This window comes from Mustelus asterias, chromosome 14, assembly GCF_964213995.1.
Source record: "Mustelus asterias chromosome 14, sMusAst1.hap1.1, whole genome shotgun sequence".
Taxonomy (NCBI): Eukaryota; Metazoa; Chordata; class Chondrichthyes; order Carcharhiniformes; family Triakidae; genus Mustelus; species Mustelus asterias.
The window spans coordinates 1,379,639-1,402,470 of NC_135814.1; the positions used below are offsets into that span (position 1 = coordinate 1,379,639).

General features: G+C 50.6%; 1 protein-coding gene across 1 annotated transcript in view; it reads right to left on the reverse strand.

Annotated features, from left to right (window-relative positions):
- Nucleotides 1-3,434: 3,434 nt before the first annotated feature.
- The window catches only part of LOC144503436 (chondroitin sulfate synthase 2-like), a 35,077-nt gene continuing 15,679 nt past the window's right edge, over nt 3,435-22,832 (reverse strand). The window contains exons 3-5 of the mRNA XM_078227743.1: nt 19,702-20,266; nt 7,246-7,428; nt 3,435-5,055 (exon numbers count right to left, since the gene is read on the reverse strand). Coding sequence (XP_078083869.1) covers nt 3,793-5,055; nt 7,246-7,428; nt 19,702-20,266 — 2,011 coding nt within the window. The 3' untranslated portion in view covers nt 3,435-3,792. The remainder of the gene's footprint in view (nt 5,056-7,245; nt 7,429-19,701; nt 20,267-22,832) is intronic.

The following is a 22,832-nucleotide window of genomic DNA, read 5'->3' on the forward strand; positions in this document are numbered from 1 at the left end:
ATAACCTTTGATCCCATTCGCCCCAAGTGCTATATCCAGCTGCCTCTTGAATACATTCAATGTTTTGGCATCAACTACTTCCTGTGGTAATGAATTCCACAGGCTCACCAATCTTTGGGTGAAGAAATGTCTCCTCACCTCCATCCCAAATGGTCTACCCTGAATCCTCAGACTGTGACCCCTGGTTCTGGACTCCCCCACCATCGGGAACATCCTCCCTGCATCTACCCTGTCTAGTCCTGTTAGAATTTTACAAGTCTCAATGAGATCTCCCCTCATTCATCTGAACTCCAGTGAAAACAAAGAACAAAGAACAAAGAAAATTACAGCACAGGAACAGGCCCTTCGGCCCTCCAAGCCTGCACCGACCATGCTGCCCGACTGAACTAAAACCCCCTACCTTTCCGGGCACCATATCCCTCTATTCCCATCCTATTCATGTACTTGTCAAGATGCCCCTTAAAAGTCACGACCGTATCCGCTTCCACTACCTCCCCCGGCAACGAGTTCCAGGCACCCACCACTCTCTGTGTAAAAAATCTGCCTCGTACATCTCTTTTAAACCTTGCCCCTCGCACCTTAAACCTATGCCCCCTAGTAACTGACTCTTCCACCCTGGGAAAAAGCTTCTGACTATCCACTCTGTCCATGCCTCTCATAATCTTGTAGACTTCTATCAGGTCTCCCCTCAACCTCCATCGCTCCAGTGAGAACAAACCAAGTTTCTCCAACCTCTCCTCATAGCTGATGCCCTCCAGACCAGGCAACATCCTGGTAAATCTTTTCTGTAACCTCTCCAAAGCCTCCACATCCTTCTGGTAGTGTGGCGACCAGAATTGAACACTATATTCCAAGTGCGGCCTCACTAAGGTTCTATAAAGCTGCAACATGACTTGCCAATTTTTAAACTCAATACCCCGGCCAATGAAGGCAAGCATGCCGTAATCCTTCTTGACTACCTTCTCCACCTGCATTGCTACTTTCAGTGACCTGTGTACCTGTACGTCCAAATCCCTTTGCCTACCAATACTCTTAAGGGTTCTGCCATTTACTGTATATTTCCTATCTGTATTAGACCTTCCAAAATGCATTACCTCACATTTGTCCGGATTAAACTCCATCTGACATCTTTCCGCCCAAGTTTCCAACTGATCCATATCCTGCTGTATCCTCTGATGGTCCTCATCGCTATCCACAAATCCACCAATCTTCGTGTCGTCCGCAAACTTACTAATCAATCCAGTTACATTGTCCTCCAAATCATTTATATATATTACAAACAGCAAAGGTCCCAGCACTGATCCCTGAGGAACACCACTTGTCACAGCCCTCCATTCAGAAACGCAACCTTCCACTGCTACCCTCTGTCTTCTTTGACCGAGCCAGTTCTGTATCCACCTTGCCAGCTCACCTCTGATCCCATGCGACTTCACCTTCTGCACCAGTCTGCCATGAGGGACCTTGTCAAAGGCCTTACTGAAGTCCATGTAGACAACATCCACCGCCCTACCCTCATCAATCATCTTCGTCACTTCCTCGAAAAACTCAATCAAGTTTGTGAGACACGATCTCCCTTTCACAAAACCATGTTGCCTCTCATTAATACGTCCACTTATTTCCAAGTGGGAATAAATCCTGTCTCGAAGAATCCTCTCCAATAATTTCCGTACCACTGATGTGAGGCTCACCGGCCTGCAATTACCTGGATTATTCTTGCTACCCTTCTTAAACAAAGGAACAACATTGGCTATTCTCCAATCCTCTGGGACCTCCCCTGTGCCTTCGTCAGGTAAGTGGGAGTTCTGTTCACAAACAGGGCATATAAAGACACAAACTCAATTTACAAAATAATGGTTGGAATGCGAGTCTTTGCAGGTCATCAAGTCTTAAAGGTACAGACAATGTGAGTGGAGAGAGCGTTAAGCACAGGTTAAAGAGATGTGTATTGCTCCGAAAGCTTGTGGCTTTTGCTACCAAATAAACCTGTTGGACTTTAACCTTGTGTTGTGAGACTTCTTACTGTGTTTACCCCAGTCCAACGCCGGCATCTCCACATCATGACCTCCCCTGTAGCCAGTGAGGATACAAAGATTTCTCTCAAGGCCCCAGCAATTTCCTCCCTTGCCTCTCTCAGTATTCTGGGATATATCCCATCAGGCCCTGGGGACTTGTCTACCTTAATGTTTCTCAAGAACCCCAATATCTCCTCCTTTTTGATCTCAACATGACTCAAGCTATCTACACACCCTTCCCCAGACTCATCATCCACCAAGTCCTTCTCTTTGGTGAATACTGACGCAAAGTACTCATTTAATACCTCACCCATTTCCTCTGGCTCCACGCATAGGTTCCCTCCCTTGTCCTTGAGTGGGCCAACCCTCTCCCTGGCTACCCTCTTGCTCTTTATATATGTATAAAAATCCTTGTGATTTTCCTTAATCCTGCTGGCCAATGCTTTTTCGTGACCTCTTTTAGCCCTCCTTACTCCTTGCTTCAGTTTCTTTCTACTTTCCTTGTATTCCACACTTGCTTCGTGTGTTCCCAGCCTCCTGGCCTTGACAAATGCTTCCTTTTTCTCTTTGACTAGGCTCACAATATCTCTCGTTATCCAAGGTTCCCAAAACTTGCCATACTTATCCTTCATCCTTACAGGAATGTGCCGTTCCTGAATCCCTATCAACTTACACTTGAAAGCCTCCCACATGCCAGATGTTGATTTGCCCTCAAACATCTGCCCCCAATCTACATTCTTCAGTTCCTGCCTAATATTGTTGTAATTAGCCTTCCCCCAATTTAGCACCTTAACTTGAGGATTACACTTATCTTTATCCATCAGTACCTTAAAGCTTACTGAATTGTGGTCAATGTTCCCGAACTGCTCCCCCACTGAAACATCGACCACCTGGCCGGGATCATTCCACAATCCTAACCTAGTCAATCTCTCCTCATACATCAGTCCCGCCATCCCCGGAATCAGCCTGGTAAACCTTCGCTGCACTCCCTCGAGAGCAAGAACATCCTTCCTCAGAAAAGCAGACCAGAACTGCACACAATACTCTCGGTGTGGCCTCACCAAGGCCCTGAATAATTGCAACAACACATCCCTGCTCCTGTACTCGAAACCTCTCGCAATGAAGGCCAACATGCCATTTGCCTTCTTTACCGCCTGCTGCCCCTATCCAATATAACTGACTTGCAAACTGCAGTCTGGATCCAGGGAAGGTTCACCAACCTCTCACACCTTCCCCGGAATGACTGTGCCTGTCTGCAGATTCATTCCTCTCTCTCCCTCCCCTCCTCTCCTTATATTCCAGTCATCTGTCCATTCCACCGCCTGTCACATTCTGCCTCTCCTCCCCAACTCTCAGCCCTGCTCGCCTGTCTGTACCCCACCCCGAACCCCCAGCACTCGCACAGTATCAACAAATCAGAATGTCTCTTGTTTAATGGAAAGATTTTCAGTGTTGGACAAAGGAAATGGAATGAAATGTAAATTGTTACATCATTTATTGTAAAAATAGAATCTCGACAGATGTTGGGGTGTCTCCGTGGTTTGGGGAATGATGGGATGGCCGCTGACAGGCCCCTGCAGTCAGAGAGAATTTGATTATCTTGCTGACCAATGCTGGTCTTCTTTGACCTGTCGATGACCCTGCTGTTTGGGTGAAGTAAATGGGATTGAACCAGTCTCAGTTGGGTTAGGAACGTGTCCTGTTCCTCCAGCAATGGCCAGAAGGGGGAGCAGAGGAGTAACACGGAGCACCGGATGGATGTTCCTCGAGGTTCTCAGCCTCATGTGCTGTTCCCTTGTTCCTGCTCAAACAGCAGCATAGCCAGCTGGGAGCGAGAGCCCAGTGCCTGGAGGTTACTCTGCACACAGCGGTGGTAAATCTCCTCACTCGCACGGGGGCTGCACATCTTTTGCCTGTATTTTTGGCGCAGGGCAGGCTCCACGGCACGGAACACGTGGAGGTTCGAATATTGGACAAACATTTCGTACAGATCCAGAGTCTCCAGGATCTCCTCATTCTCCAGCACATCAGAGGCCATCTTGCCTCGGGCTGCCATGTAGTCCGAGTTGTAAAAACAGGCCGCGTCGAAGAAGTCTCGGTCAAAGTGTCCGGAATCCTTGAGCAGGTCGATAGTCAGCGGTGGTGGTTGGTTGTGATAGGCAATGGTCGGGTTAAATTCCTGGAAGTGGATGGGGAAGAAGACTTGCCATTGGTTGATAGTGTTCATGCGACAGCGATTCAGGAATTCAAAGTTGACCTCCATGTTGATGCCAGCAACAAAGAACAAAGTATCAACTGGATGCTTCTTGGAGATAATGTCCATGATTTTCAGCTGGCACGGTGAGTCGGTCTTCACACTGATCCAGGGAATCTTTGTTTCAGGATATTTCCTCTCACAGTCCATGATCTTTGACTTGACGCTGCTGAAGATGTCATTCTGACTGACGCGCTGAGCCTCGAAGGGGTCGTAGATGAAGAGCAGTGTGAGGATGGCATTCTCATTATTCTCCAGTGCATTGAGGGCGTACAGTTCAATGAAGCGAATGGCCTGCTCCCTCTCGTGGAGACTGAGCGGGAGAATGATGTGAACTCTGGTGGCCTCAGTCACATAGGGCATGGGGATAATCTCCACATTGCTGAGCGGCCGGACGAGATGGACCCTCTTGGTGATGGAGCGACTGTGTCCCTTCTGAGTCATCACCTCCAGCTGCAGATCCAGCGTGTATTCCATGCCCCGGGTGGGGTCGAATCTGCGGTAGCCGTTCAGGAGTTGCTCTTTGCGCAGGTGAAGTGTGGGTCGGTATCTCTTGTTTAGCTCTTCCACAGCAGTCTCAATGATATTGCTGACATCGTTCTTGTCAATCCCATGCAGCTCACATTTCGGGGAGCCATCCACACAGGAGAAGACCTGGTCCTCGGTGAAGTAATCCCAGCGAAGGACCTCGAAGCGGGTGCGGGGCTGGAAAGGGGGGTTAATCCCAATGGGCCAGCTGCTGGCTTTCTCCCCCTCAGCTGTCAACCCACTGACATTCCTGATTTCATCCTGAAAAGTGGAACAAAAGTTAGGAAGAGGAAAAGGCCGTTCTATTCCTCGAGTCTTTGCAGAACAACAGGGAGGCCATTCAGCCCATTCAGCCCATTCCAACAAACACTCAATTAGATCCTGGCCAATCAGTATCTGAACTTCATTTTCCTGACTTTACCACATTTCCTCAATGCACACTTACCCAACTATCCTCCCCTCGTAAACTCCAGCTGAATCCCAGCCACAACTCCATTTCTGGGGAGAGGGCTCCAGATTCCCGCTCCCTCTGTGTGAGGAAGTGCTTCCTGACATTCCCTCCCGAACGGCCTGGCTCCAATTTGAAGGTTCTGCCCCCTTGTTCTGGACTCCCCACAACAGAGGAGATAGTTTCTCTCTATCGACCCGATCAAATCCTTTAATCGTCTGAAACCCCTCGATTAGATCACCCCCTAATCTTCTACACTCAAGGGGATACAAGCCGAGTCTGAGTGAGCTGTCCTCGGGATTTAACCCTTTCAGCCCCGGGATCATTCTGGGGAATCTGAGCTGCTGCCCCTCCAGGACCCAAACTTCCTTCCTGCGGTGACCCGGATCAGCAACATTATTCCCCAATCCCCCCCCGAGGATCAGGAATGCTTCTCTCTCGATTCCTTTTTTGCCCAGCAGCATCTGGACACAGAGCAGAATGACAGGACCCGCTCACACGCCCTGTGTGACTCAGGAGAATCAGACCCACTGTTCAAAACCACAGACTGTGTGTCGATGTGTCAATGTCCGCATCTGTGTGAGTCTTTGCTTGTACATCCGGCTGTGTGTGTCTCTGCAGAGAGTTCTGGGCAATCCACCCCCGGCCTTATGCACATCACCTCACACATTCTCTCTTTTCAGATAATAATCCAATTCCCATCAGAATGCCTCGATCAAATCTGCATCGAAAACCCGCTGTGTGAGTGCATATCTGTGCCTCAGTGTCACTGCGCGCAGTGTGTGTGTGTCAGTGTGTGTCAGTGCGTGTCAGTGTGTGTGTGTGTGTCAGTGCGTCAGTGCGTGTCAGTGTGTGTGTGTGTGTCAGTGTGTCAGTGCGTGTCAGTGTGTGTGTGTGTGTGTGTGTGTGTGTGTGTGCCAGTGTGACTGAGAGTGTATTTGTGTTTCTCAGTGTCAGCGGGTCTGCCAAGGTGGCATTCTGTGTGTTTCCTGACGATAGAATCCTTACAGTGCAGGAGGAGGCCATTCGGCCCATCGAGTCTGCACCATCCACAATCCCACCCAGGCCCTACCCCCATGCATTTACCCGAGCTAGTTCCCCAAACATTAAGGAGCAATTTATAATGGCCAATCCACCTAACCTGCACATCTTTGGACTGTGGGAAGAAACTGGAGCACCCGGAGGAAACCCACGCAGACCCGGGGAGAACTCCACACAGACAGTGACCCAAGCCGGGAATCGAACCTGGTCCCTGGCGCTGTGAGGCAGCAGTGTTAACCCACTGTGCTACCTGCCGTGATGCATTGGGCAGTGTGGTTTAGTAAACTCGCTGGTGAAGATTTTCAACATCATCTCTCCCCCAGGGCATTCAGGTGCAGTAGTCCCTCAGTACTGATCCTCTGACAGTGCGGCACTCCCTCAGTACTGATCCTCTGACAGTGCAGCACTCCCTCAGTTCTGACCCTCCGACAGTGCAGCACTCCCTCAGTACTGACCCTCTGACAGTGCGGCACTCCCTCAGTACTGACGCTCTGACAGTGCGGCACTCCCTCAGTACTGACGCTCTGACAGTGCGGCACTCCCTCAGCACTGACCCTCTGACAATGCAGCAGTCCCTCAGTACTGACCCTCTGACAATGCAGCACTCCCTCAGTACTGACCCTCTGGCAGTGCGGCACTCCCTCAGTACTAATGCTCTGACAGTGCGGCACTCCCTCAGTACTGACCCTCTGACAGTGCGGCACTCCCTCAGTACTGACCCTCTGACAGTGCGGCACTCCCTCAGTACTGACCCTCTGACAGTGCGGCACTCCCTCAGTACTGACCCTCTGACAGTGCGGCACTCCCTCAGCACTGACCCTCTGACAGTGCGGCACTCCCTCAGTACTGACCCTCTGACAGTGCGGCACTCCCTCAGTACTGACCCTCTGACAGTGCGGCACTCCCTCAGCACTGACTGGGATGTGAGTGAATTTCTCTGGGATTGGGGCTCTGGGCCGTACCTGCAGCTGTTCGATCTCCAGGTAGGTGTTGTGCAGTTCTAGCTCAGTGTAACGCTTGTGGAGCCGGTACATCAGGACTGGGTCGAGGACCGGGTGGACGGTCACTGCATTCCTGAATTCCTCAGCCTCCTCCTTTTCCAGCTCAACGTCATCCAGCAGCTGGAAAAATCGGTAATGGCGACCCTGAGACAGGAGAGGGACAGAGAGTGAGAGCGAGCATTGCCTCGAGACCCGCGTAACCATTCACACCCCCACCTCTGCTCCTCCCCCCGCCACCCCCAGCCCTGCTCCCCCTCACCCCGCTCCCCCTCACCCCGCTCCCCCCACATCCGCTCCCTCCACCCCCACCCAGTCCCCCACAACCACCCTGCCTCCCCTCACCCCGCTCCCCCCCCACCTCCGCTCCCTCCACCCCCACCCAGTCCCCCACAACCACCCCGCTCCCCCCCACCCCGCTCCCCCCCACCCCGCTCCCCCCCACCCCGCCCCCCCCCCCACCTCCGCTCCCTCCACCCCCACCCAGTCCCCCACAACCACCCCGCTCCCCCCCACCCCGCTCCCCCCCACCCTGCTCCACCCCACTCTTCTGACCCCCACCTCCACCCCCGCTCTCCCCCGACCCCCACCCCCACTCCCCCTAGCCCAATCCCCCCAGCCCCGCTCCCCCCAACCCTGCTCCCCCCCACCCAATCTCCCCCCACTCCCACCAGCACCACTCCCACTGCCCAATTGAGATGTTCAAAATCAGGAAGGGTTTTGATCGAGTGAATAAGGAGAAACTTGTTCCCATTCACCGGGAGGGGAGGTAACCAGAGGGAGGGAGATTGAAGAGAATCGGGAACAGGACCAGACGGAGAGTTGAGTAATTTACACAGCGAGTTGTGATCTGGAAGGCGCTGCCTGAAAGGGCAGTGGAAGCAGGTTCAGTAATAACTTTCCAAAAGCAATTGGATAATGAGTTGAAGAGGGAGAAAGCTCGAAGGAGGAAGGGCAGTGGGGTTAACGGAACTGATCACTCACAACAGGCAAGAGGGGCTGGGTGAAATATAGTCAGTAAGTTGCCTTTGTCTAAAGGGTCCTTTCCTGATTGACACCCAGACTCGGAGTGAGTGTCGATGTGAGATTGACAACTTCCTGAATATTTCTTGCATCGTCAGCACAGATTCCTGTAAACACCCAGGTTCCGATCACTGGAGGGACAGACAGGGTCAGAGTCTCAATTAATCACAGGTCACAGGTCACTGTCCCAGTACAATCAGTCTGTGCTCAGTGCAACAATCACAAAACACACTCACTGAAACAGGAACTTAGAACCATAGAAAATTACAGCTCAGAAACAGGCCTTTTGGCCCTTCTTGTCTGTGCCGAACCATTTTTTGCCTAGTCCCACTGACCTGCACTTGGACCATATCCCTCCACACCCCTCTCATCCATGAACCCGTCCAAGTTTTTTTTAAATGGTAAAATTTACCACTTTATCCGGCAGCTCATTCCACACTCCCACCACTCTCTGCGTGAAGAAGCCCCCCCTAATATTCCCTTTAAACTTTTCTCCTTTCACCCTTAACCCATGCCCTCTGGTTTTTTTCTCCACTAGCCTCAGCGGAAAAAGCCTGCTTGCCTTCACTCTATCTATACCCATCAAAATCTTATACACCTCTATCAAATCTCCCCTCAATCTTCTACGCTCCAGGGAATAAAGTCTCAACCTATTCAATCTCTCTCTGTAACTCAGCTTCTCAAGTCCCGGCAACATCCTTGTGAATCTTCTCTGCACTCTTTCAACCTTATTTACATCCTTCCTGTAACTAGGTGACCAAAACTGTACACAATACTCTAAATTCAACCTCACCAATGCCTTATATAACCTTACCATAACACTCCAACTTTTATACTCGATACTCCGATTTATAAAGGCCAATGTACCAAAGGCACTCTTTACGACCCTATCCACCTGTGACGTCACTTTTAGGGAATTCTGTACCTGTATTCCCAGATCCCTCTGTTCAACTGCACTCTTCAGAGTCCTACCATTTACCCTGTGCGTTCTACTTTGGTTTGTTCTTCCAAAGTGCAATACCTCACACTTGTCTGCGTTAAATTCCATTTGCCATTTTTCAGCCCATTTTTCTAGTTGGTCCAAATCCCTCTGCAAGCTTTGAAAACCTTCCTCACTGTCCACTACACCTCCAATCTTTGTATCATCAGCAAATTTGCTGATCCAATTTACCACATTATCATCCAGATCATTGATATAGATGACAAACAACAATGGACCCAACACCGATCCCTGCGGCACACCACTAGTCACAGGCCTCCACTCAGAGTAGCAATCCTCCACAACCACTCTCTGGCTTCTTCCATTGACAGTAAGAAGTCTCACAACACCAGGTTAAAGTCCAACAGGTTTATTTGGTAGCAAATACCATAAGCTTTCGGAGCACAGCTCCTTCGTCAGATGGAGTGGTTATCTGTTCTCAAACAGTGCAAACAGACACAGAAATCAAATTCTTCCATTGAGCCAGTGTCTAATCCAATTTACTACCTCCCAATGTATACCCAGCGACTGAACCTTCCTAACTAACCTCCCATGAGGGACCTTGTCAAAGGCCTTGCTGAAATCCAGGTAGACAACATCCACCGCCTTCCCTTCATCCATTTTCCTGGTAACCTCCTCGAAAAACTCTAATAGATTGGTCAAACATGACCTACCACGCACAAAGCCATGTTGACTCTCCCTAATAAGTCCCTGTCTATCCAAATATTTGTAGATCCTATCCCTTATCACACCTTCCAATAACTTGCCCACCACCGATGTCAAACTTACTGCCCTATAATTTCCCGGATTTCTTTTGGAACCTTTTTTAAACAACGGAACAACATGAGCCACCCTCCAATCATCCGGCACCTCCCCCGTGAATACTGACATTTTAAATATGTCTGCCAGGGCCCCTGCAAGTTCAACACTAGCTTCCCTCAAGGTCCGTGGGAATACCCTGTCCGGTCCTGGGGATTTATCCACTCTGATTTGCCTCAAGACAGCGAGCACCTCCTCCCCTTTAATCTGTAAAGCTTCCATGACCTCCCTATCAGTTTGCCCTATTTCCGTAGACTCCATGCCCGGTGGAGGACACAAATAGTTTGCCAAATATTAACGATAGAGGGTTGGCAGCAGGAGAAATACTTAATACGATTAATGTTACCAGAGAGGCAGTGCTGGGTAGACTAATGGGACTGAAGGTGGACAAGTCCCCGGGTCCGGATGGAATGCATCCCAGGGTATTGAAAGAAATGTCAGAGGTAATAGTGGATGCGTTAGTGATTATTTATCAAAACTCGTTGCATTCTGGGGTAGTGCCGGTTGATTGGAAAACGGCTAATGTTACGCCGCTGTTTAAAAAAGGAAGGAGACAAAAGGCGGGTAACTATAGGCCGGTCAGCTTAACGTCTGTAGTAGGGAAAATGCTGGAATCCATTATTAAGGAGGAGATAGCAGGGCATCTGGATAGAAATGGTTCGATCAATCAGACGCAGCATGGATTCATGAGGGGAAAGTCGTGCTTGACGAACATGTTGGATTTTTATGAAGATGTGACTAGGGCGGTTGATGGAGGAGAACCGGTGGATGCGGTGTTTTTGGATTTCCAAAAGGCGTTTGATAAGGTGCCCCATAAAAGGCTGCTGAAGAAGATTAGGGCACACGGAGTTGGGGGTAGTGTGTTAAAGTGGATTGGGGACTGGCTATCCGACAGGAAGCAAAGAGTCGGAATAAATGGGTGTTTTTCCGGTTGGAGGAAGGTAACTAGTGGCGTGCCGCAGGGATCGGTACTCGGGCCGCAACTGTTTACCATTTATATAGATGATCTGGAGGAGGGGACGGAGTGTAGGGTAACGAAGTTTGCAGACGACACAAAGATAAGTGGAAAAGTGAATCGTGTGGAGGACGGAGAAGATCTGCAGAGAGATTTGGACAGGCTGAGTGAGTGGGCGAGGATATGGCAAATGGAGTATAACGTTGAGAAATGCGAGGTTATACACTTTGGAGGAAATAATAACAAATGGGATTACTATCTCAATGGAAACAAATTAAAACATGCTACCGTGCAAAGGGACCTGGGGGTCCTTGTGCATGAGACGCAAAAGCCCAGTCTGCAGGTACAACAGGTGATCAAGAAGGCAAATGGGATGTTGGCCTATATCGCGAGGGGGATAGAATATAAAAGCAGGGATGTCTTGATGCACCTGTACAGGGCATTGGTGAGGCCGCAGCTGGAATACTGTGTGCAGTATTGGTCCCCTTATATGAGGAAGGATATATTGGCATTGGAGGGAGTGCAGAGAAGGTTCACCAGGTTGATACCGGAGATGAGGGGTTTGGATTATGAGGAGAGGCTGAGGAGATTGGGTTTGTACTCGTTGGAGTTTAGAAGGATGAGGGGGGATCTTATGGAGACTTATAAGATAATGCGGGGGCTGGATAGGGTGGAGGCGGAGAGATTCTTTCCACTTAGTAAGGAAGTTAAAACTAGAGGACACAGCCTCAAAATAAAGGGGGGTCGGTTTAAGACAGAGTTGAGGAGGAACTTCTTCTCCCAGAGGGTGGTGAATCTCTGGAATTCTCTGCCCACTGAGGTGGTGGAGGCTACCTCGCTGAATATGTTTAAAGCGCGGATGGATGGATTCCTGAGCGGTAAGGGAATTAAGGGTTATGGGGATCAGGCGGGTAAGTGGTACTGATCCACGTCAGATCAGCCATGATCTTATTGAATGGCGGGGCAGGCTCGAGGGGCTAGATGGCCTACTCCTGCTCCTATTTCTTATGTTCTTATGTTCTTATGTTCCTCAGTAAATACGGATGCAAAAAAACTATTTAGTATCTCCCCCATCTCTTTTGGTTCCATACACAGTCTACCACTCTGGTCTTCAAGATGACCAATTTTATCCCTCACTATCCTTTTGCTCCTAACATACCTATAGAAGCTCTTTGGATTTTCCTTCACTCTGTCTGCCAAAGCAACCTCATGTCTTCTTTTAGCCCTCCTGATTTCCCTCTTAAGTAGCTTCTTGCACTTTTTATACTCCTCGAGCATCTGATCTGTTCCTTGCTGCCTGTACATTTCATACAACTCTCTCTTCCTCTTAATCAGTGTTACAATCTCCCTCGAGAACCAAGGTTGCTTATTCCTATTTACTTTGCCTTTAATCCTGACAGGAACATACAAACTCTGCACTCTCAAAATTTCTCCTTTGAAGGCCTCCCACTTTCCATTTCCATCCTTACCAGAGAACAGCCTGTGCCAATCCACACTTCCCAGATCCCTTCTCATTTCATCAAATTTGGCCTTTTTCCAGTTCAGAACTTCAACCCGAGGACCAGATCTATCCTTATCCATGATCATGGCATTATGATCACTGGATCCAAAGTGTTCCCTCACACTCACATCCATCACCTGCCCTAACTCATTTCCCAATAGGAGATCCAATATCGCATCCTCTCGAGTTGGCACCTCTATATACTGATGTAGAAAATTCTCCTGAACTCATTTTACAAACTCTACCCCGTCTAAACCTTTAACAGTATGCGAGTCCCAATCTATATGTGGAAAATTAAAATCCCCTACTATCACAACTTTGTGTTTCTTGCAGTTGTCAGCTATCTCTCTGCTGATTTGCTCCTCCAATTCTCGCTGACTATTGGGTGGTCTATAATACAACCCCATTAATGTGGTCATACCTTTCCTGTTTCTCAGCTCCACCCATAGGGCCTCTGTAGACAAGCCCCCTAATCTATCCTGCCTGAGTACCGCTGTAACATTTTCCCTGACCAACAATGCCACCCCCCCACCTTTTATCCCTCTGCCTCTATCCCGCCTGAAACATTGGAACCTTGGAATATTGAGCTGCCAGTCCTGCCCCTCCTGTAGCCAAGTTTCACTAATGGCTATAATGTCATATTAGCTTCCAAACAATCAACTCACAAATTACACACAGCCCAAATCTGAGTGGGAAAGGGCTTGGCCTAATACTCAGGTGAGAGTGACAGCCCTTGACATCAAGGCAGCATTTGACGGAGTGTGGCATCGATGAGCCCCAGCAAAACTGGAGTCAATGGGTATCAGGGGGAAAACTCTCCGCTGGTTGGAGTCACACCCGGCACAAAGGAAGGTGGTTGTGGTGGTTGGAGGTCAATCATCTCAGCTCCAGGACATCACTGCAGGAGTCCCTCAGGGTCAGTGTCCTCGACCCAACCATCTTCAGCTGCTTCATCAATCACCTTCCCTTCATCATAAGGTCAGAAGTGGGGATGTTCGCTGATGATTGCACAATGTTCAGCACCATTCACAACTCCTCAGATACTGAAGCAGCCCATGTCCAAATGCAACAAGACCTGGACAATATCCAGGCTTGGGCTGTATAACATTCACTGCACACAAGGTGGGAGCCCTCCATCCAGCCGGGGCGAAACTCCACTCTTCCTGTACGGAGGGTGAGGCAGCGCCTGACAAACCAAGGACCCAGGACTCTGCTCTCGTGTGGACACCTCAGGGGTGAAGGGCAGGCAGTCACCATTCCAGGTCCAAGCAAGCTCGGAGAGCAGAGAAGAAGATTTCTTGGATGTGGAGACTGAAGGAGCCTCAGAGCTTTTGCCCACATCTTCCAGCAGCACAGAGACACGCCTCAGTGCGACCGAGTTCGAGAGGCCTCAGGGTCACAGACTATCTGATCCACAGCAGGCGGACACAGGGACATCCCAGCTGCCGGCACGGACAGGATTACTGGAATCTGCTGAGCCCGAGTCAGATAACAAGCCTCGGGACTCTGTCATGCCTGTCGCTGAAGCTCCAGAGGCAAGGCAAGGAAAATCAGGAAGGGATGTCAGCGGCTGCCCTCTGTCTGAGGAGAGAGTGCCGCTCCTCCACCTCCTCCTCCAGCAGTTCCTCTCCCTGTTGCAGTGCTGGGTAGAGCGGGCAGCCACGGTGTCCAGCACCCTCTGCAGACTGTACAGCAGGGCCCCACCAGCCTGGTCCAGACACCAGAGCCTGATTCACAGACTCCCTTTGCTCTGCTCCAGCTCCCAGTCCAGACACCAGAGCCTGATTCACAGACTCCCTTTGCTCTGCTCCAGCTTGCAGTCTGAGCCTCGTTGTGTCTGGGTCTCTGCCGCTATCTCCGGGGATCCCCAGGAGACAACCTGAAACTGCTGTGGACCCTACAACATGGCGGGGACCTGAGAGTGGCTTTGGAAAGCCAGATATCCAGGCGGATCCCATGATTCCAGCATCCTGCCTAGTCTGATCCCAGTGGAAACGGAGATGTTTGAATGCCGTTGTGTAGCTGCCTCCATCACCTCCCGGATGCACACTGCCGGGGCTCGGCAGGTGCAGTAAAGGTCCCACGTGGAACCCTGGAGGGAGCCAGTCACAAAGGTTATGGGTGACTCCCAGCGGGACAGGCTGGGAATGTTCTCTCGGTCCCTGACGCAGCAAATCCTGCAGGGTGGACATACGGATGAGTAAAACATTAAAAAACACCATGTCCAGTGGAGGCCAAGGATTGAATGGGTGGTAATCGTCTATGATGGGAGAATGGGAAGAGTTTGGGTCCACATTAACTGCTGTGAATGTCTCTGACATTTACCATCTTTATTATAAAGTCATGGAACAGTCACCGTGCCAACGGCTTTCTGCGTTGGGAATGATGATACGTGTTGGGGGGGGGTAACTGCGAGGAAATTCTGCTGCAAACACATCCCATGGTTCAGCCGTGTGGACACGGAGACGATCCCACAGCCCACATTTCAGTCAGTAAGCGGCAGAGACAGAATCTGACATCTTCCTGCTGCCAGGGTGGGTATCAGGGTCACAGCAAGTAGCTGTTTCATCACCAGATATTGTACAGAAATCCCACGTGTTTCTGAGAAAGGGTTGAATGTATTTGAAATGAGATTGAAAGCTAACGATTGCTAATGGGTGAATTTATTTGTGAACAGGAGCAGATACCTTGACATTAATTCCCAACACTGAGCAAAGGGCTAAAAGGTTAATTACTGAAGGGAATTATCTCTAATTAATGGGAGGAGCATTAAGAGATTGGAACGATACAGCCAGCAATGTTCCAACAACAAGATCCGAGAGGAACACAGAGAATATCAAACAAGACGACACAGATTGGAATCATGGCCCCGCCACGCTGTGAGAATAACAACGACATTCAAACATCTCGACGCTGTAACTGATTCTTTATACCATCAAATGTGCCAATAAAATTGACAATCTTTACTACAATGTCACAGTTCTGCCGTGCGGTTCCTCACTGTCTGGTTGCTGTTTTAATGATACATTTGAAAGAACTTCCATCTGACTGAGGAAGGTTCAGGCCAAACTAGATCCAACAACCTGCCCTGAAAAGTCTGCTCATTTTTATAACTGTGACAAATTCCATCACAGAAACTGAGAAAATCCACTCCGTCCTCAAACAATTCGCTCCGTCCTGAACACCACATTGTTCCAGTTGTGTTTGGTTCCAGAGCGTGTTCTCTTCCCCGCATCACAGAGAATTGAGCAAGGGTTACAATTGGGGTGGGCGGGGGGGTGGGCGGGGAGGGTGGGGGGGGGGGAGGGTGGGGGGGGGAGGGTAGGGGGGATGGTGGATCTGACCTTCATCCTGAATCCCATTAGTGGGATACAAATGAGTTTCACACCACCAATCTGTGGTTAGGATCTGGAATGCACTGTCTGAGAGTGTGGTGGAGACAGATTCACTCAGTGAGTGGTTAGGCTCTGGAATGCACTGTCTGAGAGTGTGGTGGAGACAGATTCACTCAGTGAGTGGTTAGGATCTGGAATGCACTGTCTGAGAGTGTGGTGGAGACAGATTCACTCAGTGAGTGGTTAGGCTCTGGAATGCACTGTCTGAGTGTGTGGTGGAGACAGATTCACAGAGAAAGTGCTTCCTGACCATCTCTTGTGTGTCCTGGCTGAAATTTGAAGCTTCCTACCTCCTCTTACTGCTCACAGAAGCATAGAATCCCCAGAGTGCAGAAAGAGGCTATTTGGCCCATCGAGTCTGCACTGACTCTCCAAAAGTGCATCTTACCCAGGTCCTATCCTCTGCTCCAGCCCCATAATCCCATGCATTTACCATGAGCAAATAACCAAACCCGCACAGCTTCGGACTGTGGGAGAAAACTGGAGCGCCCGGAGGAAACCCACGCAGACACGGGGAGAACGTGCAAACTCCACACCGACAGTGACCCAAGGCTGGAATTGAACCCGGGTCCCTGGCGCTGTGAGGCTGCAGTGCTAACCCACTGTGCCACTGTGCTGCCCAGAGGAGATAGTTTCTCTCTATCGACCCGATCAAATCCTTTAATCGTCTGAAACCCCTTGATTAGATCACCCCCTAATCTTCTACACTCGAGGGGATACAAGCCGAGTCTGAGTGAGCTGTCCTCGGGATTTAACGCTTTCAGCCTCGGGGTCATTCTGGGGAATCTGAGCTGTTCCCCCTCCAGGACCCAAATCTCCTTCCTGAGGCGCGGGGCCCAGAACTGAAGCCAGTTACTCCGGACGGGGTGGAAGCAGAGCTTTCTATAACTGTCATCTCACTCCCTCCCCTTTATATCCCAGTCCCCGGGGTAAAGGGCAGCATTCTGTTTGGTTTTTAGTTACCTTTTGCAGCAGTCACTAACATTTAGTGATTGGTGTAAATGGTCACCTCCATCTCCCTCCTCCTCCAGTAAATCTTCACAGTAAAGAGCTCACCCTCTAAAGGTGTATTCGAGTACAGTTCCCCCGGGGGTCTGACCTGACATGATCCCAGTGAATGGCAGAGCAGGCTCGAAGGGCCAAATGGCCTCCTCCTGCCTCTAGTTTCTGCGTTGCTGAGAGGTAATGTCCCTCTGGAGGAAAGCTTTCAGTGAGTCAGTGTTAACCAAAGCCCTCGTCCAGAAAGCCGTTCAACACGAGTGAGTTCAGCAGCCGCGACTAACTGCCAAAGGGAGTTGGCAGCTGCAGCAGGGAGCTGATTAGAAACAGCCGGGAATTCCAAACCACTGCTTAGTGACAATCTGACCCAAATTCCCCGATTCCCTCTTTACACACAGACAGCAATCAGCATGTGGTGAGGGGGGTGGGAGAGCATGCGGCAGGTTACAGCATGGGGGCTAAACTCACCTCAACATCAAGCCCTGGACACCTAAACTTTATTTATTAGTGTCACAAGTAGGATTACATTAACACTGCAATGAAGTTACTGTGAAAATCCCCTAGTCGTCACACTCCGGCGCCTGTTCGGGTACACAGAGGGAGAATTTAGCATGGCCAATGCACCCTAACCAGCACGTCTTTCGGACTGTGGGAGGAAACCGGAGCACCCGGAGGAAACCCATGCAGACACGGGGAGAATGTGCAAATTCCACACAGACAGTGACCCGAGCCGGGAATCGAACCCGGGTCCCTGACGCTGTGAGGCAGCAGTGCTAACCACTGTGCTACCGTATCCCTATGGGTCACCCAGGGCCCAGGTCAGAGGGCAGTGTTCATAATTCAGAGAAGGGTTTCCAGCAAACACTTTAACCACTCAATAAACTGTCAGAGGAAGAGGAGAGGGCGGGTCTCAAAGAGTGAGGGGGAGTGAGGAGGGTGAGGGGTCGTAGTGTTTGAGGGGAGTGAGGGGTTGCAGTATTTGAGAGGAGTGAGGGGTTGTAGTGTTTGAGGGGAGTGAGGGGGGTTGTAGGTTCGAGGGGAGTGAGGGGGTGAGAGGGGGTGAGAGGGGGTGAGAGGGGGTGAGAGGGGGTGAGGGGGGTGAGGGGTCATACTGTTTGACGGGAGTTATAGTGTTTGAGGGGAGAGGGTGTTGAGGGGGATTGTGGGGGTGAGGGGTGTAGTATTTGAGGGGAGTGGGGGGGGGGGTCGCAGAGTTTGAGAGGAGTGAGGGGGTGAGGGGTCACAGTGTTTGGGGAGTGAGGGGGTGAGGGGGTGAGAGGTCGCAGTGTTTGAGGGGAGTGGTGGGGTGAGGGGGGTGAGAGGTCGCAGTGTTTGAGGGGAGTGGGGGGGTGAGAGGTCGCAGTTTTTGAGGGGGGTGAGGGGGGGGTGAGGGGTGGTAGTGTTTGAGGCTGTGTGGTGAGTTCTGCGCTCACGCACACTGGCAGTGATTTGCTCCAAGGGGTTCCAGTGCAGTTATTGAGTCTCCGATCACCTTGCTCCCTCCCCTCAGTGCCCAGAGCCAGGGTCTCTCACAGCACTTGGCAGCTGGGCTGGCGAGGCAGAGACCGAGAGGAGAGAGTTTGTGTGGGACACACTCGAGGGAGAGGGGGAGGTGTCAGACATTCTGTTACTCACAGGCTAAGCTGGGGAATGGGCTTCACATGAAGAATGATCTCAGTCAGTGTACCAGGCTCTGAGTGCAGAGTTTACAGAGACTGCTCTGTCTGAATGTTACTGACGCCTGGCCGGCTCCCAGTCTGACTACAATCCAATACAAAGCTTGCTTCTCTGTGAGGCCATTCACTCCCCAGTACTAGCCCAATCCCATTCCATATGATCAGTACAATCCCAGACCGCATCCGGATTCACTGCTCCTGACTCTATCCCAAATACCACGCGGATTTTTAACTGTCTTTTCCCATTGGCCTGTGTAGCATCAACCACATCATTCATTAATTGGCACGGAATAATTCACAGCATCACACTGCACAGAGAAAGGCCATTTGACCCATTGCCCCCGTGTTAACTCTCTGAAAGTCAATCCAATTGGTCCCACTTCCCCCTCCTCCCCCCACCCCCGACTCTTTTCCCAGAGCCCTGAGAATTTCCCCCTTTAACTATTTCTCCAATTCCCTCCAAAAGTTCCTGTTGAATCTGTCCCTGCCGCCCTTTCAGGCAGCGCCTTCCAGATCACAACAACTGATCTAATATTCTATCCCTGTGCTCCTTCAATCTGGTTACTCACCCTCCTGTTACTGGAAACACATTGCTCCTTATTCACTCTATCCAAACTCTTCCTGAGTTTGAACACCTCAGTTAAACCCCTCCTAAACCTTCCCTGCTCCAAGGAGAACAGTCCCAGCTTCCCCAGTCTCTCCACATTAACCCTCATCCCGGTGTTCCCTTTCTGATTGGGTGGGGTAAATATCAAACTCTTTATTCTGTTCTGGTTGGTGTAGCTGTGAGGAGTGTGCTAGCTGGCAGAGTGAGCCACACAACATCCTCCAACCAAACCCGCTGCTGCGACTCGTGAGCCTGTATGCCAGCCATGGTGCGGGCAGTACCCGGTCCGAGGGAGCAGGGCAGAGTCACGGGGAGGTGGAGGGCATGGCTAATATCGTCTCCTCCCTCTGGAATCCCCACATTCCAACCCTCGCAACTCACAGCTTCAGGAATGATTGACACAAAGTCACAATAACCGGAGGAGAAATCCGCATTCTCAATCCAGGTTTCAGTGAGTTGCACCCACCTCGTAATCGCTGACACAGTTCACTGACACGTAGTCAATGATGCATCGACCCAACCACTCGTCTGGCCTGGCACTCAGGATGTCATTGCGACAGCTCTCCAGATGTGGCTGCAGCTTGATCAGGAGGCTGCGGGACAGCAGGTATCCGAATCCCCCGTGGCAGTAACGCCCCTCTGTCTCACCGCCAATAAACTCCTCGGGACGGCCCATGTACAGGTCAGTGTTGATGCTGAGGTGGTTCACCAAGCCCTTGATGCGATCGCTCTCAGTGTACGAGTTGTCCTGGATGAAGTAGAACCAGTCGTACTCACCACTGTAATGTTCAAAGATGTACTTTACTGTCTGGTACATGTTCCAGATCGGTCGCTCATCGCCGTGTGTGACAATGTACATTCCGTGCGGAATCTTCCGGCTCCTTGTCCCAGTGAAGTACAGCACCTTGTCAATGTGATGGCCAATGGTGCGGTTCACAGCCACTGCCAGGGTATTGAGAGTGCTTTTCGATGTGAGGACAGCAACAAGCAGACGCTCGCGTATTCCCAACTCCGTGCTGATGTAACGAGATCTAACAGGAAATGGGAGGGAACGTCAAACAACAACTTTCATTGACAGAGCACCTTTAATGTAACGCACCATCCACAAAGCACAGCACAGGAACGTGAGAGTTTGATAGGAGCCAGTGAAAGAAACATTCAGCCAGGTGGCAGAAACATGAGTCAGTGAGAAAGAGTTAAAGGTGGAAACTGCGGGGATCCGGGCGGAGGCCCCGGCAGCTGAAAGCTCAGAGCCAACGCGGAGGGTTAGACTTGGGGAGAAACAAGAGGCCTGAATGTGAGGGGCGCAGGGATGTGAGAGAGACGTGGAGCTGGAGGAGATCACAGAGAAAGGGAGCGGTGACTCCGTGGGGAGATTGGAAAAGCAGGATGAGAATTTGGAAGTCCAGCTGATCTGGGATCAGTGTGTGTGAGTGAGCACAGAAACATTCAGGAACAGGAGTTAGAGTGAGTGAGGAAACAGGAGCAGCGATTCGGGTCACCTCCAGTTTATCAAAGCTGGGACATGGGAGACCAGCCCGGAATCTGCGGGAATGGCCATGGACAGAGGGAACAAAGGGAAAGACCAGGGTCTCCAACACAAGCTGTGACGGGGCAAAGTCAGACACTGATACAAAGCGGGAAATAGGCGTCTCACTGATGGTGTGGAGATGATGTTAGCAAACATCATAGAAACATCCCTGACACCAAAACTGCCAATCGACTGCCTGAGAAACAGGGTTAGATACAGAGTAAAGCTCCCTCTGCACTGTCCCCATCAAACACTCCCAGGACAGGTACAGCACGGGGTTAGATACAGAGTAAAGCTCCCTCTACACTGCCCCCCATCAAACACTCCCAGGACAGGTACAGCACGGGGTTAGATACAGAGTAAAGCTCCCTCTACACTGTCCCCATCAAACACTCCCAGGACAGGTACAGCACGGGGTTAGATACAGAGTAAAGCTCCCTCTACACTGTCCCCATCAAACACTCCCAGGACAGGTACAGCACGGGGTTAGATACAGAGTAAAGCTCCCTCTACACTGTCCCCATCAAACACTCACAGGACAGGTACAGCACAGGGTTAGATACAGAGTAAAGCTCCCTCTACACTGTCCCCATCAAACACTCACAGGACAGGTACAGCACGGGGTTAGATACAGAGTAAAGCTCCCTCTACACTGTCCCCATCAAACACTCACAGGACAGGTACAGCACGGGGTTAGATACAGAGTAAAGCTCCCTCTACACTGTCCCCATCAAACACTCCCAGGACAGGTACAGCACGGGGATAGATACAGAGTAAAGCTCCCTCTAAACTGTCCCCATCAAACACTCCCAGGACAGGTACAGCACGGGGTTAGATACAGAGTAAAGCTCCCTCTACACTGTCCCCATCAAACACTCCCAGGACAGGTACAGCACGGGGATAGATACAGAGTAAAGCTCCCTCTACACTGTCCCCATCAAACACTCCCAGGACAGGTACAGCACGGGGTTAGATACAGAGTAAAGCTCCCTCTACACTGTCCCCATCAAACACTCCCAGGACAGGTACAGCACGGAGTTAGATACAGAGTAAAGCTCCCTCTACACTGTCCCCATCAAACACTCCCAGGACAGGTACAGCACGGAGTTAGATACAGAGTAAAGCTCCCTCTACACTGTCCCCATCAAACACTCCCAGGACAGGTACAGCACGGGGATAGATACAGAGTAAAGCTCCCTCTACACTGTCCCCCATCAAACACTCCCAGGACAGGTACAGCACGGGGTTAGATACAGAGTAAAGCTCCCTCTACACTGTCACGCAGTGTTGGAGTGAGGGGTGTGGGTGTTCTATGATGAGGCCGGTTGCTCTGTGAGCTCAGTAACGGGGTTGAAACGGGTTTCTGAACACGGGATGTGAACAGGTTTTTGACGTCCTGTGTTGTGTCCGGACAGCAGTTTGGAAGAATTGGCTGCTGCAATACGGAAGCAGCAACATGCCAGTCGCTGGCACACTGCGCACTAACACATTTTCCCAATCCTGCCAAGGGACATGCCCGCAGGCAACACCAACATCCAATCAAAGACACAGGAAACTTCACTAAAACAGACCTCCTTACCGGCTTGCTTGTCTGGTTCAGATACTCCTGAATTGAGAAACCCCAGAGTTCTGGACCTTGTTTAAACATTCTGATTCCTGACAGCAGCTCAGCAGCCAATTCAAACTATTATCTTGCCACAGCTTCTGACTGTCCGCTCTCTGCTGTTGCAGGGTGGACAGGTGTCCAGTATGTCCCTGACACATAGCATCACATTGACAAGGAGACAACCTGTTGGAATCTGCATTTCCAGGACACCAGCAGGGCATCTGTCGAGGGAGGTGTGTCATGTGATTCAGTCTCAGTTTAACTTTGGCTTTGAGCAGAACACAGCACACACAGCTCTGATACTGTTCTCCTGTGCCCAGTCTGAATGGATAAACCCACAACCTGTTTACCCAATCCCTTCTGAGTGACTGCTGTCTTTATATCATTATTACAACACAGAATGGTGTTCTGCAGCGCCCAGCCAGACGGGCAGCAAGATTCCCAGTGTTATACAATGTTA